This window comes from Emys orbicularis, chromosome 10 (assembly GCF_028017835.1).
Source record: "Emys orbicularis isolate rEmyOrb1 chromosome 10, rEmyOrb1.hap1, whole genome shotgun sequence".
NCBI lineage: Eukaryota > Metazoa > Chordata > Testudines > Emydidae > Emys > Emys orbicularis.
Window position 1 is genome coordinate 46049069 of NC_088692.1, and position 12811 is coordinate 46061879.

General features: G+C 53.3%; 1 protein-coding gene across 2 annotated transcripts in view; it reads left to right on the top strand.

Annotated features, from left to right (window-relative positions):
- Positions 1 to 587: 587 nt before the first annotated feature.
- The window catches only part of GRAMD2A (GRAM domain containing 2A), an 84159-nt gene continuing 71935 nt past the window's right edge, over positions 588 to 12811 (top strand). For both annotated transcript variants that reach the window (XR_010561718.1, XM_065412173.1), the window contains exon 1: positions 588 to 642. Coding sequence is in view for 1 of the 2 variants with exons in the window: in XM_065412173.1 (XP_065268245.1) it covers positions 599 to 642 (44 nt within the window). In the remaining variant the exon portion in view is untranslated. The remainder of the gene's footprint in view (positions 643 to 12811) is intronic.

Below are 12811 nucleotides of genomic sequence, written 5' to 3' on the forward strand. Positions count from 1 at the left end.
GGGTGAGAAATGCCCGGGGAGGGGAGAGAGGCCCCGGGGCGGGGGGCTGGGCAAGGGAAGGGGGAGATGCGTGGGGCAGGGAGGGAGGTGCCGGGGGAGGCGGGGAGGAGAGGCCCCTGTCCGGTGGGGGAGGGGCTGGAAAAGAGGAGGGGGGAGATGCCCGGGGCAGCGGGGAGGTGCCTGTCGGGGGGGGGGCTGGGAAAGGGGAGGGGGAAGATGCCCGGGGCGGGGCGGGGGCTATGAAGGGAAGGGGGAGATGCGCGCGGCAGGGGGGGCTATGAGGGGAGGGAGGAGATGCGAGTGGCAGGGGGGAGGTGACTGTCGGGAGGGAATGGGAAAGGGGAGGGGGAAGATGCCCGGGGCGGGGCTATGAGGGGGGGCAGATGCCCCTGTCTGGGCGGGGGGACGCGCCGCCTCCAGGCTCCGCCCCTCACCTGAGCACGGGGAGGTGCTCTGGGGACGAGGCCTGAAGTAGCCAATGGGCGAATGTGGAGGAAGTTGTGCGCTCTGGGGTGGGGCTCCCGGCAGCCAATGAGAGGCCGTTGGGTGGGAATTGGGAGCGAGCGGCCGGCGCTGGGACTGGATCCAGTCGCTGGGGATGACGGCGCCGAGCCGCGGGGAGAGCGCGGGGCCGCCGCCCAGGTACCGGGGCCGGGCAGGGGTGAGACTGGGGTGCGGAGGGAGCCGGGCGGGGGCTGGGGGATCAGGCTGTGCAGGAGGATGGTGGGGAGGCCAGGCAGGCAGGCAGGCGGTACAGACTGGGGAGCACAGCGGGGAGAGGACAGGGGCGCAGGCTGGATGGGTCTGTTAGGGGGGCACAGGGTGGGCCCTGGAGAGGGGAGGGGAAGAGAGGGGGTGGATCGGGTAGGGACGCAGGCTGGGTGGGGGTGGATGGGTCCGGCGGGGGGCACAGGCTGGGCCCTAGGGAGGGGAGGGGAAGAGAGGAGGTGGATCGGGTAGGGGCGCAGGCTGGGTGGGGGCGGATGGGTCCGGCAGGGTGCGCAGGCTGGGCCCTGGGGAGGAGAGGGGGGTGGATCGGGCAGGGGCGCAGGCTGGATGTGATGAGAGGGACGTGGGGAGATAGTATAGCCAGGCCACAGGGAGCAGCATATTTGGGCTGCCGTGTTGTGTGCCAGGGGACTAAAGGGAAGTTCGTTCTAGGTGGTGCCAGCAACGCTTCCTTTGTACTGTCAGACCCCACTTGGCCTCTTCTGGCGCATGTCCCGGGGGGTTGGCTGTCAGGGACCCACGCTTCCATTTATGCTCCTTTTGCAGCAGTGACAGAGACCGATCTTGTTACTGTGTAGGGAGCCTTCAGCCCAGATGGCATCTGCTGGCTTATGAGGGAGGGGCCGTCAGATGGCAAGGTGGTGTCGGTTGCAGCTGATCTGTAACGTGGAGGGACTCTGCCATACCTAGCAGTGCCTGCTGAGTGCGAGTTTGCTCCCTATCACGGCAGAGTCTGTAATTGAGTATCCCCGATCCTCCTGGGTTGGAATCTGCAAGGCCGACTGCTCTCTGTCCACACGCGTGAGAATACTGGGGGGTTAACTCAGGATCTGTAGCTGTCATGGCACACGTGTCACCCAGTTGTTGCTGTGGTGGGACGGGGGCAGGGAAGTGAGGTTACACCCTGCCACTGACTTGCTGTTGCTGTTTGATCTGAGGCTGAGGCGAAGGACCTATTTTCTTGGTCTGCCTTCCTAAGCTAATGGCACGAGCCTGTACGCAGCCTGCTAGGATCTTATCTTCCTCTCTTTCCTGCTGCTATCCATACAGTAGCTGCTAAATACCCTGTTCATCCAGCGTGAGGTGGTGCTGACCTATGACAGGTGAAGCAGGAGGGAAGAGGCTCTTGTGCTAGTTGCAGAAGTGTCTCTCCAAGCCTGACTGAACACAAGGCTTTTGCAGTTCCATCCTGGGGCTGTACAGGAGGTGAAGAAGGGGGTTCCTCTGCTGCAGCCTCTGGAGATTTCCAATCTCTAGAACTGCTCTGGGCTGCACAAGCTGGTTAATCCAGGCTATATGCAGCTGTAATAGAGCTAAAGGTTGCCGGCAACTAGGAGTTCTCCAAATGCTTTGCCATGGAAATTGCTTGAGGACAGAGCTGTCTGTCTCTCTGAGAGCTGAGTTGTGTCTCTGGCTGAGGGCCAAACAAGGAATTTTTCTGCTTGAGTTTCAGCCAAGGGTTGCTTGCTGAGGTTCTGGAGGCCCTGTGGAACTGGGATCTAAACCACAAGTCCTAGCTCAATGTCCCTTCTGGCTGGTGAAAATCACTGGGCAAGTATTGGGACCATTATTGGCACTCATTGTCAACACCTCCTTTCAGGAGGGAGAGATGCCTGCTTCTCTTAAAGATCCTTCCTCACTGAACCCTTTTGATGGTGCCCAGCTCTCTAACTATTGCTCTGTCCTGAGTCTCCTGTTATTAATGAAGTGGGGGCAAGGCAGCTCTGTCAGGATCTGGATCCTCAGGTCTCCTAGACTCCAGTCAATCTGGGGTTCGGAGATGCAGTGATTGATATTTGGGAGTGATTCCCCTCCTGGTGATCCCTTCCTTTAGAGCAGGGGTTGGCAACCTATGGCACGTGTGCCGAAGGCGGCACGTGAGCTGATTTTCAGTGGCACTCACACTGCCCGGGTCCTGGCCACCGGTCCGGGGGGCTCTGCATTTTAATTTAATTTTAAATTAAGCTTCTTAAACATTTTAAAAACCTTATTTACTTTACATACAACAATAGTGTAAAAAGCAACAGAGGGTCCTGTGGCACCTTTAAGACTAACAGAGGTATTGGAGCATAAGCTTTTGTGGGTGAATGCCCACTTCATCAGAGCAAGTTGTGTCTCTGGCTATAATATATAACTACAATAGTGTAGTCTATAATATATAACTACAATAGTGTAGTTATATATTATAGACTTATAGAAAGAGACCTTCTAAAAACGTTACAATGTATTACTGGCACGCGAAACCTTAAATTAGAGTGAATAAATGAAGACTCGGCACACCACTTCTGAAAGGTTGTCGACCCCTGCTTTAGAGCGATTAGCTACCTTCCCTACGTATGGTGACTAATGGTGCAGATGGAGTCATTGAGTGATTCTGCTCCTTTCTTATTGAGGGACTCCAGAGGTTACTGGGCAATTGCTCCTCTGCCCTAAGGGCTACTTCAGGCTTGGTTTCCTGTGGTTTAATTGTGAGTAGAACATTTTTGGTAAGGGTGGGCCCCTTGACTTTGGAATTCACTTCCCTCTTGGTTCAGTGGCACTCTCTGGGTATGCTGCAAGGCTGGTCTGTTTTGCCAGTTTTTCAAATGGGGGGAGGTTAGGGTGGGTATAGGTAGGTTTGAAATGGGGATGATGGCTGCGACTCCTTGGTAGGGTGGAGAGAGTCCGTCATCTGTTGCTTTTATTTGCAAGATTTCCTGCCACTTTAATGCAGGTGCCCCCTTGAACAACAGAGTGGGCACAAAACCCAGACACGTCTTAGACAGGGCTGCATAGCAGCTGCGTTTTGGTGCAGCTGGTTCTGTAAATCCAGAGAGCAAGAAAGGGAATGAGGAGTTTTCCCTTGCCATCTTTAAACAATGCAGATGGCCAGGAGCAATTCCACGCAGGTCTTGGTGCCAGCGCCAAAGCTTGCATCATACAGAAATGAATTGCTGGGAAGGAGGAGGGCAGTCAGTGAGAACTTGTGGTTTCTTCTAACTTCTCCCTACACAGTTCTTGCTTTGTGTGCTGCCGTTGAGCCTTAGTCCTGGAGAGCAGGACTGCGGAAGCCTGTCTCTGCCATGTGCACAGCTCCCCAACTCTGAACAGGGCTGGACACGTTGGCAGATTAGCAGGCAGTGTTCTGCTGCTGACATGTTCAGGCTTTTTTGTGTGTGAATGTTTCCGGGCTCTGTGTTTTTGATGAGTTTCGTAGGTCCCTTTGTAAACTGGGTTGCGGAGCATACGGTTATACGCTGGTAAAGCAGAGGGAAAAGCTGACTTTTATTTAGCTGGGGCACAAAGTTTTCCCCCACACTTTCTCTTTTCTTCATTTTATTGCATCTCATCAAGCATGCTGCTGGGTCATTCACCAGGCTGCTGGCGCTTTCTCCATATGCTAATGAACTAATGAAGCTCCGTACTGTTTCTTGTTGGGAAACGGAGTCGCTGTTTCCCGTAAAGCGAGGCCAGGCCTCCCTTTGAATCTCAGCACTAACAGGATCTGCATTGTTTGTTTTGCTTTATTACATTTCATTCCTTGCTTGTTAGTATGAGCATCTGAATAACGCCCTCTTCCCGCACTGGTGCGTGTTAATTCTTTCAGCAGGCTGAGCACTCTCTTGGATTGAGAATGTTTGTTTGCCTTGGCGTGTGGGATATATAGGAGACCGGTACTGCTGCATTGGGCTTGGATTTCTGAGATGCGCTGTGACTGGCTGACTTCACTTCTTCCAAACATGTGGCATCTTTCATAGCTATTTAGACTTCACCTTTTTCAGTGCATTTAGCCCTGCTGCCTGACACTTAGAACATGGCTAGCAGGGAAGATAAGAATCCGGTGTGCCTCACCCTGGGGGGCTTTATGTCCACCGGGAACATGGGGAAGAGATGGCTTCTTTCTGCATTGTTTGTGTGTCCTTGCTCTTGCTGCTTAGATTGCCAGTATGGACACGTGGCCACTAGGAACCAGACCCGCAGCATGCAGGCTACCAAACAGCCAGCAGATGATAATTACTTTTGATTGCTACTGACCTTCTCGAGACTGCGGTCAGCCAGCTAGAGCTGCCTGACTCCACCAGTCCCTAAGCCAGGGGGTCTGCTGGATTCTTGTGATTTTAAAGAAACAGCTCTCTGGTTAGGGGCTGAGCCCACTGCCCTATCTCTGAAACACTGGGCTGAACAACTCCCGAGCATGCTCCTGTTCTTGGGATCTCCTTTCCTGAGTCTGGGTTTTTTTCCTAAAATGTAACTTCCTTACCCCAGCTCCAGGCTGAGTGTTCACATCTCGGTGGTTGTCACACAAATGTCTAATCCTTACTATTGGTGACTCTCACATCCCCACTCCCTGGTGATTGTAGCAGTAATCTGGCTAGACATGGAGCAATGGGCATGTGACAGAGCTTAGACATTTTACGTTTTGTTTCCTATTTCTAGGCTGTTATCTGGATGCCTGGGGACACTTCTTAAGTAAAGGGTGAGAAAGTAGGGTTGGCATTTTGTTTGGCTGGTGAGTGAGGACACTGCGTGGGGACCAGACAGGGGACCAAAGGCAAAGGACCTGATTTCAGAATTTAGGTTGCTTTCCTGACTCTGGGTCAGCGTGCTCCGCTGTTGTTTCTTGGGAGAGAAACACGGACACTGCACTCCTAATTACACTCCTCTTTGGCGCTGCGCCTTAGTCAGTTGGTTAGACTGAAGGCTTGGTGCATCTGAGCACCATGCAACCTGGACCTGTAACCTAGTTTTCTGAGCACCTAGTGCTATTTCAGGCAATTGGGGAGGAGGTTAAAGTGGGGAACTGCATTTGATTGATTTACTCTTGCCCCCGTTTGGGTGGGGGGAGAGGGTGGAGGTGTGTTCTGGACGTTGTAGCCCACTTTTGCTGGGTTTTTATGGTGTGGAAGTTGGAATTGGAGGGGGGTTCATTTGAGCAGAGCAACGATGTGGAGAATTCAGGACAGCGCCTGTGCAGGATATGACGTGAGGTGTGGGAAGAGCTGGTGGCAAATGACAAACTGAGCATGGAAATCGCAGTGGGTGAAACTTGCTCTGCTTGCATGAGCCTGAGTTCACCTGGCCTTCGCTGGGAATCCAGCCACAGCTGCTGCCCGTGGGGTGCTTACATGGAGTTTGAGGGTCAGCAGCTCAGCCCGATCCCAAACCTCGTAACACCGCCCTTCACTGGCCCACTTGGATGCAGTGCAGGAGCTGTGGCAGTTTCGCTCCAGCCACCTTGCCCATAGCCTTCCCCTCTCCCCAAAGGATAAATGCGCAGCCTTTGCCTTGTGCAAACCCTCTGTACTGGAATACACCTCATCCTCTGCATGATGATCGCCCAGGATCAGCTGCCCTTGTGCTGGGGAGGCTATGTGACCAGGTGTGAGGAATGGGCAGTGCGTGCACAGCTTTCCACAGGAATGGCTCCTGGCAGGCACCACAGTGCAGCGACTGTGAGACTGGCTGGAGCAAAGGCTGATGCACTGTCCCAGCGCGTCAGGAGAGCTGGGAGCGTCCTGACTTCCGGTGGTACTTGGACGACATGGGAACGCTGGCTCAGCTGTTTTTGTGGGACAAGCCATGAGGAAACTGCCTCCCAAACTGTCCCCAGGGGCATCTGCCTCAGAACCACACACCAGTGTGTGTAACACTTACAATAAAATCTCCTTTGGGCAGTGGGGGAAGGGAGCCCCGCTTTTGAGCCTTCTCCTGGCACTAGGCTTTTCATGGGGTCCAGAGAACTAGCATCCAAGGTGGCCACAGGCAGCCTGAGACAAATGTCCCAGCTTCACATTGGGCCATGCTCTTTCCCAATGTTCACTCTCGCTTTTCTTCTGCCCAGTCCGTGGGCTTCCCACCTGGGGTGGCCACTTCCTCCTAAGGTCAGGAATCTGTCCCCAGCCTGGCTTTCCACCTGCACTGGCCCCTGGCATCCTCTACCTGTCTGCCTGCCCTGATGCTCCCATCATGTGCGAGTCTCAGGACTGCCAGTCCCCCTGCAGGTCTAGAGAATGACATGACTGTTGAAGGATGCCTGGTGCAATTGCCACGGTGATGCCCTGTCTCCATCAGTGTGGGGTGTTTAGCGGCAGGATGGGTCTTTGATCAGGATGTGCCCCAGGAGAGCTAGGAGTTGAGCCTCCTGAACAGCAGTGGGGATAAAGAGCCCCCTAAACCCCCTTTGCTGAGCCCTACTTTAATGAGTGTTTGTGTCGCTGTCGCCTGGGCTGGGTGAGCGTGGCAGGAACCTCCTGCCTGGGCTCTGGCTCAATGTGGGTTGGATCTCGGGGCAGAGTGTGTGGCCAGTGGTGCAAGTGTTTACGTAGCTGTGAGTTTTCCATCCCCTCCATGCATTCCCACCTCACGTTGATGAGCCTGATAAGGGCTTCCTGTTGTGCACTGTCAGCAGCACTGGGGTCCCTGCAGGAAGCAGGTTGTGTGTTGTTCTAGGCCTGCCCTTGGGTTACTCCACACGCTGTGTGCGTTCTGCCCTGGCTGCAGCGTGTTTTTATGGCATGTTTCTCTCTAGTCATAAGGAACTAGCTGAAGCAACCTTGGAGCCCTTAGCAATTATCTTTGAGAACTACTGGAGAATGGGAGAGCTCCCAGAAGCTTGGAGAAGGGAATACATGCTGACTTTTTAAAGATGGGTACTAACTTCAATTCCTGGAAAGATACGAGAGCAAATTATCAAACAATCAGTTTGTGAGCACCTGGAGGATAATAGGGTTATAAGGCATATTCAGCATGGATTTGTCAAGAACAAATCATGCCAAAGTAACTGAATTTCCTTCTTCGATAGGATTGCTGACCTACTGGATAGCAGGGAAGTAGTAGATGTGATATACCTTGATTTTTTTGGTAAGGCTTTTGACACAGGTCTGCATGACGTTCTCATAAGCAAACTAGGGAAATGTATGTAGTCTAAATAAAATTTCTATAAGGTCGGTGCACAACTGGTTGAAAGACTATACTCAAAGTGTAGTTATCAATGTAGTTATCAATTGTACCTAAAGGGGATGAGCGAAATACTGTCATGATCACTAGTCTGGAGTATGACTAATATAGAGCTAGATCTCAGATATTCATTGTATTCGGTGTTAATACTATGCATGGCAGAATAGGATTTTGATCTTTTCATACTTTGATATCCAGGAATGTTTATCGATTTTTAAATTTACACCGTTGCACAAATTTCTGGGCTTTAGGCATTTTTCCCCATTTTTATTGATTTTAAATGTTCACAGTTGCAGGAAATGAAGGGGTGGTGAGGCAATAACGATTTAATGTCATTTGAAGCGTTCTCATGGCTAACACACAAATTGTCAACATCCCATGTCAAAATATACAAAGTAAAGAGCCTTCAGTCAAACATTAACAACTTTTCAAGCAGCATTTTTCTTTATTCACCTAGCTGTACATTTTGATTATTGATGCAAATATTTTCCCATCGGTTTGCGTGTGTATGAGTGAAATTGACATTTACCGATTTTTAAAAAATCAAATCCTTCCAAGCCTAGTGTGACTAGCTCTGGACTGAACATGGGTGTGGGTGGGGAAGAGATGTATATTTGTGTAAGTTCTTCTGCTGAGGTGGCCACATCCCTGCCCTGGGATGGTAGAAGCCCCGTGTGCAAGCAGGAACTTGACAGGAGAACTGGAATTGGAGTGGGAGCCGACTGACATAAATTCCCTGGCTACTTGCCTGGCATTGGTCAGTCAAGAGCCTCGGGGTAGAATTGGCTGAGCAGACTTGGGGCAGTGATGGTGCTCTGCTTTGGGGGCTGCTGGGCTCTGCGCTGACCATGAGAGCTACACGCTGATGTGTTCTGAGGTACAAGGCGAACAGCTGTTGCCCTCCTAATCTGGATGATCTTTCAGTTCTTGGGAAATGTGGGGCTTAGTTTAAGCCTCATCCTTCCCTCTTCAGTGTTCTCTGAATATACGGCACTCAGTTCAGGCTGGATTTGGGGACTGATGGCATCAGCTGGTGGTATGCTTAATTCTCAGGTTGCGAAAGCCTTCCTGCATAACTTGTATGCAGTGGTGTTGTAGCCATGTCAGTCCAGGATAAGGAGGAAGACGAGGCAGGTGAGGGAATATCTTTTGTTGGAGCAACATCTGTTGGGGGAGAGAGACAAGCATTCGAGTCACACAGAGCTCAAGATATTCCCTCACCCCTCTTGTCTTTCTCCATATCGTAAGTATATCCTCCGAGTGTCGTCCTCCACTCCCCCCAACCCCCCAGTGACCTGGCTTGTCCAAGCAGTGGATAGCTACGTGCAATTGGTTCGGAGATCTGTGCCTCCTCTCTTGGGGGTAATGTGCTTCTGCATGGGGACAGGGAGAATACAGACCATTAATGCAACTGTCATACTGCAGTGTATTCCACTTGTCCTGCTGGGAAGGGACCATGACCCTTCTGTGGCGTGGCCTTGTCTTGCTCCGTGTCAATTACCACGTGGGATTTAGGGTGGCTTGGCAGATGTTGTGTACAGAAGCAGAGCTCCTCTTTCCGGCAATGCCTGGAGTCCCTGGCTGAGTTTCCCCCTGCAAACAGCCAGCTCAGGCCCAGCCTTATGGAATGGTGCCTGTATAAAGGGGGGGGGGGGGAGGTGGGAAAGAGGGGATCTGAGGTCCTGCCTTTTACATGTCCTATTCGAGGGGAACCCCAGCTGTAAGGGGGTTTTCCTGCTGCCCTGGACTTGAGTATTGGGGAGCGAAGGGTCCCTTGTGGGTTTCCCTGACACTGTGTTTCTGGTGGGTGTGGCACCCTGGATCCTGAAGAGGGGGGAATGCTGCAGTGCGTGGGCCAGCTGAGTCAGCAGTGTAACTCCAGTAGGGCCAGCCAGGCCTTACACCACGGGGGCATGTGGCCAGGTGTGTTCAGGATTAAAGCAAATTCCTGGCTGCTGCCACTGGCTGTGCTGAGGGAGGAGAGAGCCATGGTGGTGGGTGAGAACGGCTGTCACTGGGCCCTCTGTGTGCTCCTGCTACCCAGGCATGTGGCCCTCCGCTGAAGGCAGTCTGCGTCTCTCTATGTGTTTGGTGATTGTTACCCCTGTTGGCCAGATCTCCCTGCCAAATCAACTGTCATGTGCGACAGGGAGGAGGGGGCTCAAGGCTGAGGGAGCCCCTCACGTGCTGGGCCAGTGTCGTCCGTGTTACAGTAGTGCCCAGAGGCCCTAAGTGAGAACCGGGCTCCACTGTGGGTATATAGCGAGAGATGGTCCCTGCCCCGGAGAGCTTGCAATCGAAAAAGCCAAGGCAGGCAAAGGGTAGGAGGGGAAACTGAGGCATGGTATGTGGCAGGGACTTCCCCAATGCCATGCAGCAGGTCGGAGGCAGAGCTGGGACTAGAGCCCCTGGCTGCTGAGCGGTGCCCTCTCGCTGGATCATGCTGCCCCTCGAACATGCGCACTAAGAGGAAAGCTCCATTGCTGGCGAAATGGCAGGGGAATAGTTGGCTCAGCTGCTGCTTGCTGTGAACGTGGCAGCTGCTTTGTTAGACTCTTGTTTGTGGAATTACAAATAATAAACCCAGAGCCAGTCTGGTCTCCTAATGAGAGAGACACGCCAGGCTGCGCTCAGCGGCAGCCGGAGAGGGACCAGTGCACAGAGGGAGGCAGAGCGCAGGGTGCCTGAGAGCAGCTCTGGAGGCTTGCTGTGCTTTTAACAGCAGGATGCAGGTTCTCCCTTTGATCCTGCCCCCTTGGCTGTCAGATGGCTGGCAGGGGACCCGCCCTCTCCTGCTTCCATTCCTCTTCCTGAAGGACTGTGGAGGCTGGGTGGGGTTAGGGTGACCAGATGTCCCCATTTTATAGGGACAGTCCTGATTTTTGGGTCTTTTTCTTATATAGGCTCCTATTACCCCCCACCCCCTGTCCCGATGTTTCACACTTGCTGTCTGGTCACCCTAGGTGGGGTTGTGGTCTCTGAACTCACGTGCACCGAGAAGTCGTCCTGCACCAGTGAAGTGCTGGCTGCCCCTCTCATCCCCCGACTCTACCTACTGCCGTGGCAAAGACATACGGAGCATAAGCTAAGGGGCACGTGGGTTGATTCCTGGCCCAGAGGCCCCATAGCTTTAGTGCTGTTTCTCCAGGGCATTTTACTGTCCTGGCAGGATGGATGCAGTAATCACCTGGAAATGACAATTAGTTACTGAAGTGGCCTGGGGCCATAGTGAATTCTTAGCTGCTGCAGAAGTGCTGAAACAGATCTTCGGAAATTTGCAACCCTGCCTCCGAAGGCATAAGTGACTTGGCAATTCATCAGTGTCTCTGCCTCCTGGCAGATGGTGGAAATTCTGGGAAGCTGGTTAACTCAGTCCGCTGCCCCTGTGCAGTGCTTTTGGTGTCCACACAGCCCCCTCGCCCCCCCTGGGTGTAGGATTCTCCCACTTTATTGCAAGATGTGGCTGAGCAGTTAGAGCAGGAACTGGGAGTCTCTCTCTCTCTCTCTTGCTTTGCTCCATCACGGACTTGCTGTATGGCCTTGGATATGTCATCTCCTGGTTGCGTGTCTTGATTTCCTTACCGGTATGTTGTGGAGGAGGATCTCCAAAACCCCCTGTGGAATTGGGCCGAGGTTCCTCAGAGGGGGCTGGGTGACCCTCCCCTGGCACCTGCATTCCCACCGAATTTCAAAGCCAGAAGCTTGTGGGAGCCAGAGATGGGGCCTTCCTGGCTCCAGGGCCAAGGCCTTGGAACTCGGCCTTTAGCACCCAGGAAGCTAAGGGACCGCAAACCTGGCCTCTCTTCTGAACTCCATCACCTCTTTGGCCTGGCGCTCCACAGCCACAACACAAAAGCTGAGAAGAAGGGAAGGAGAGAAGGAAACTTTGTGTTTAAAGCCTTAACGGCCTCGGGGAAAGTGAGGAGGGAAATTCTGACCCCTGTTCTCTTGCGAGTTCATAGCTAATTCTTCTGGGAGGTGTCCAGTGATGGCCCCATTGTCCGAATGGAGAGAGATGATAGTGCCCCACTGCTGGGTGGGCTCCTGGGGAGGGGGACAAGTTGCATGTAAAGCGCTTGGTGCTCAGGCAGATGGGTATGTCTACTCTGCAAAGAAGACCTTGTGGCGTTGAGTCTCCAAGTCTGGCTCAATTGACTCAGAGTCGGGCTGTGGCGATAAAAGTAGACATTCCTGCTTGGGCTGGAGCCCGGGCTCTGAAGACCGGGGATGGGAGAGGGTCTCTGAGCCGGGGCTCTCGCGCAAGTGGAAACGTCTACGCTGCTATTTTTAGCCCTGCAGCCCAAGCCCCACAAGCAGGGTTGGAAATTTCCTGGGGAAAAAGCCGTATGGGACAAGGTGCTGGTAAATAGTGCCTTGAACTTGGTTTAAACCAGGAAACAAGGGAAAATAATTGCATCAGTATTCAGCAATTTTAGCAAGCACAGAACGAATCTTCTCAAACTTTGAACACATCCGTTCAAAACTGAGGAATAGGCTCGGTCTGTCCACTACCTCCGAGTTGCTCCAGAACACTGCATGGCCAAATGGACCTGGGCTGGTGTCTGCAGCTCTGCGTGCTTCAAGCCTCACCTCTGCATGATTGGCCCTTTCGGATATTGAAAACTGAAGTCTGAGTCATGACGCGTGTAACTTCCTAGCCAGGAATAAGTCAGGGTCTGTCTCGGCAGGTCAGGGATCTGCCTTGTGGCACAGGTGAATTCCTGGCACTCCCTCCAAACTTAAAGAATCACTCTGGCCCAATCAGAGGTCTTGGCCCAGAGGTCCTGGGAGGGGCTGCCGGTGGTTGGCATTCCCTGCAGTGACTGGTCTCCCCAGATGCATTGGCCATGGCTCTGCCAAGGCTGCCTGTGGCCCCACAGACCCAGGTTCACAGACTCAGGAGAGACTCCAGCTTACCGAGGTGTCTTCATGGCAGCCAGTAAGGAGACTCCTTCCTGGCTGAATCCCAGTTGTTGCCTCTTGGCGAGGGCTGCCTCTTGCTTCTAACGGAGTTTTGTTCACAAGCCCAGCGGCGGTTGCTCTAGGCAAAGGCAGTACAAGTTGCTGCTTGGGGGGTCAGCTGATCGCCTGGGGGTCAGCACCCTAGTTACTGGCCCCTGGGGGTCTTGCACACTGTAAGACCAGC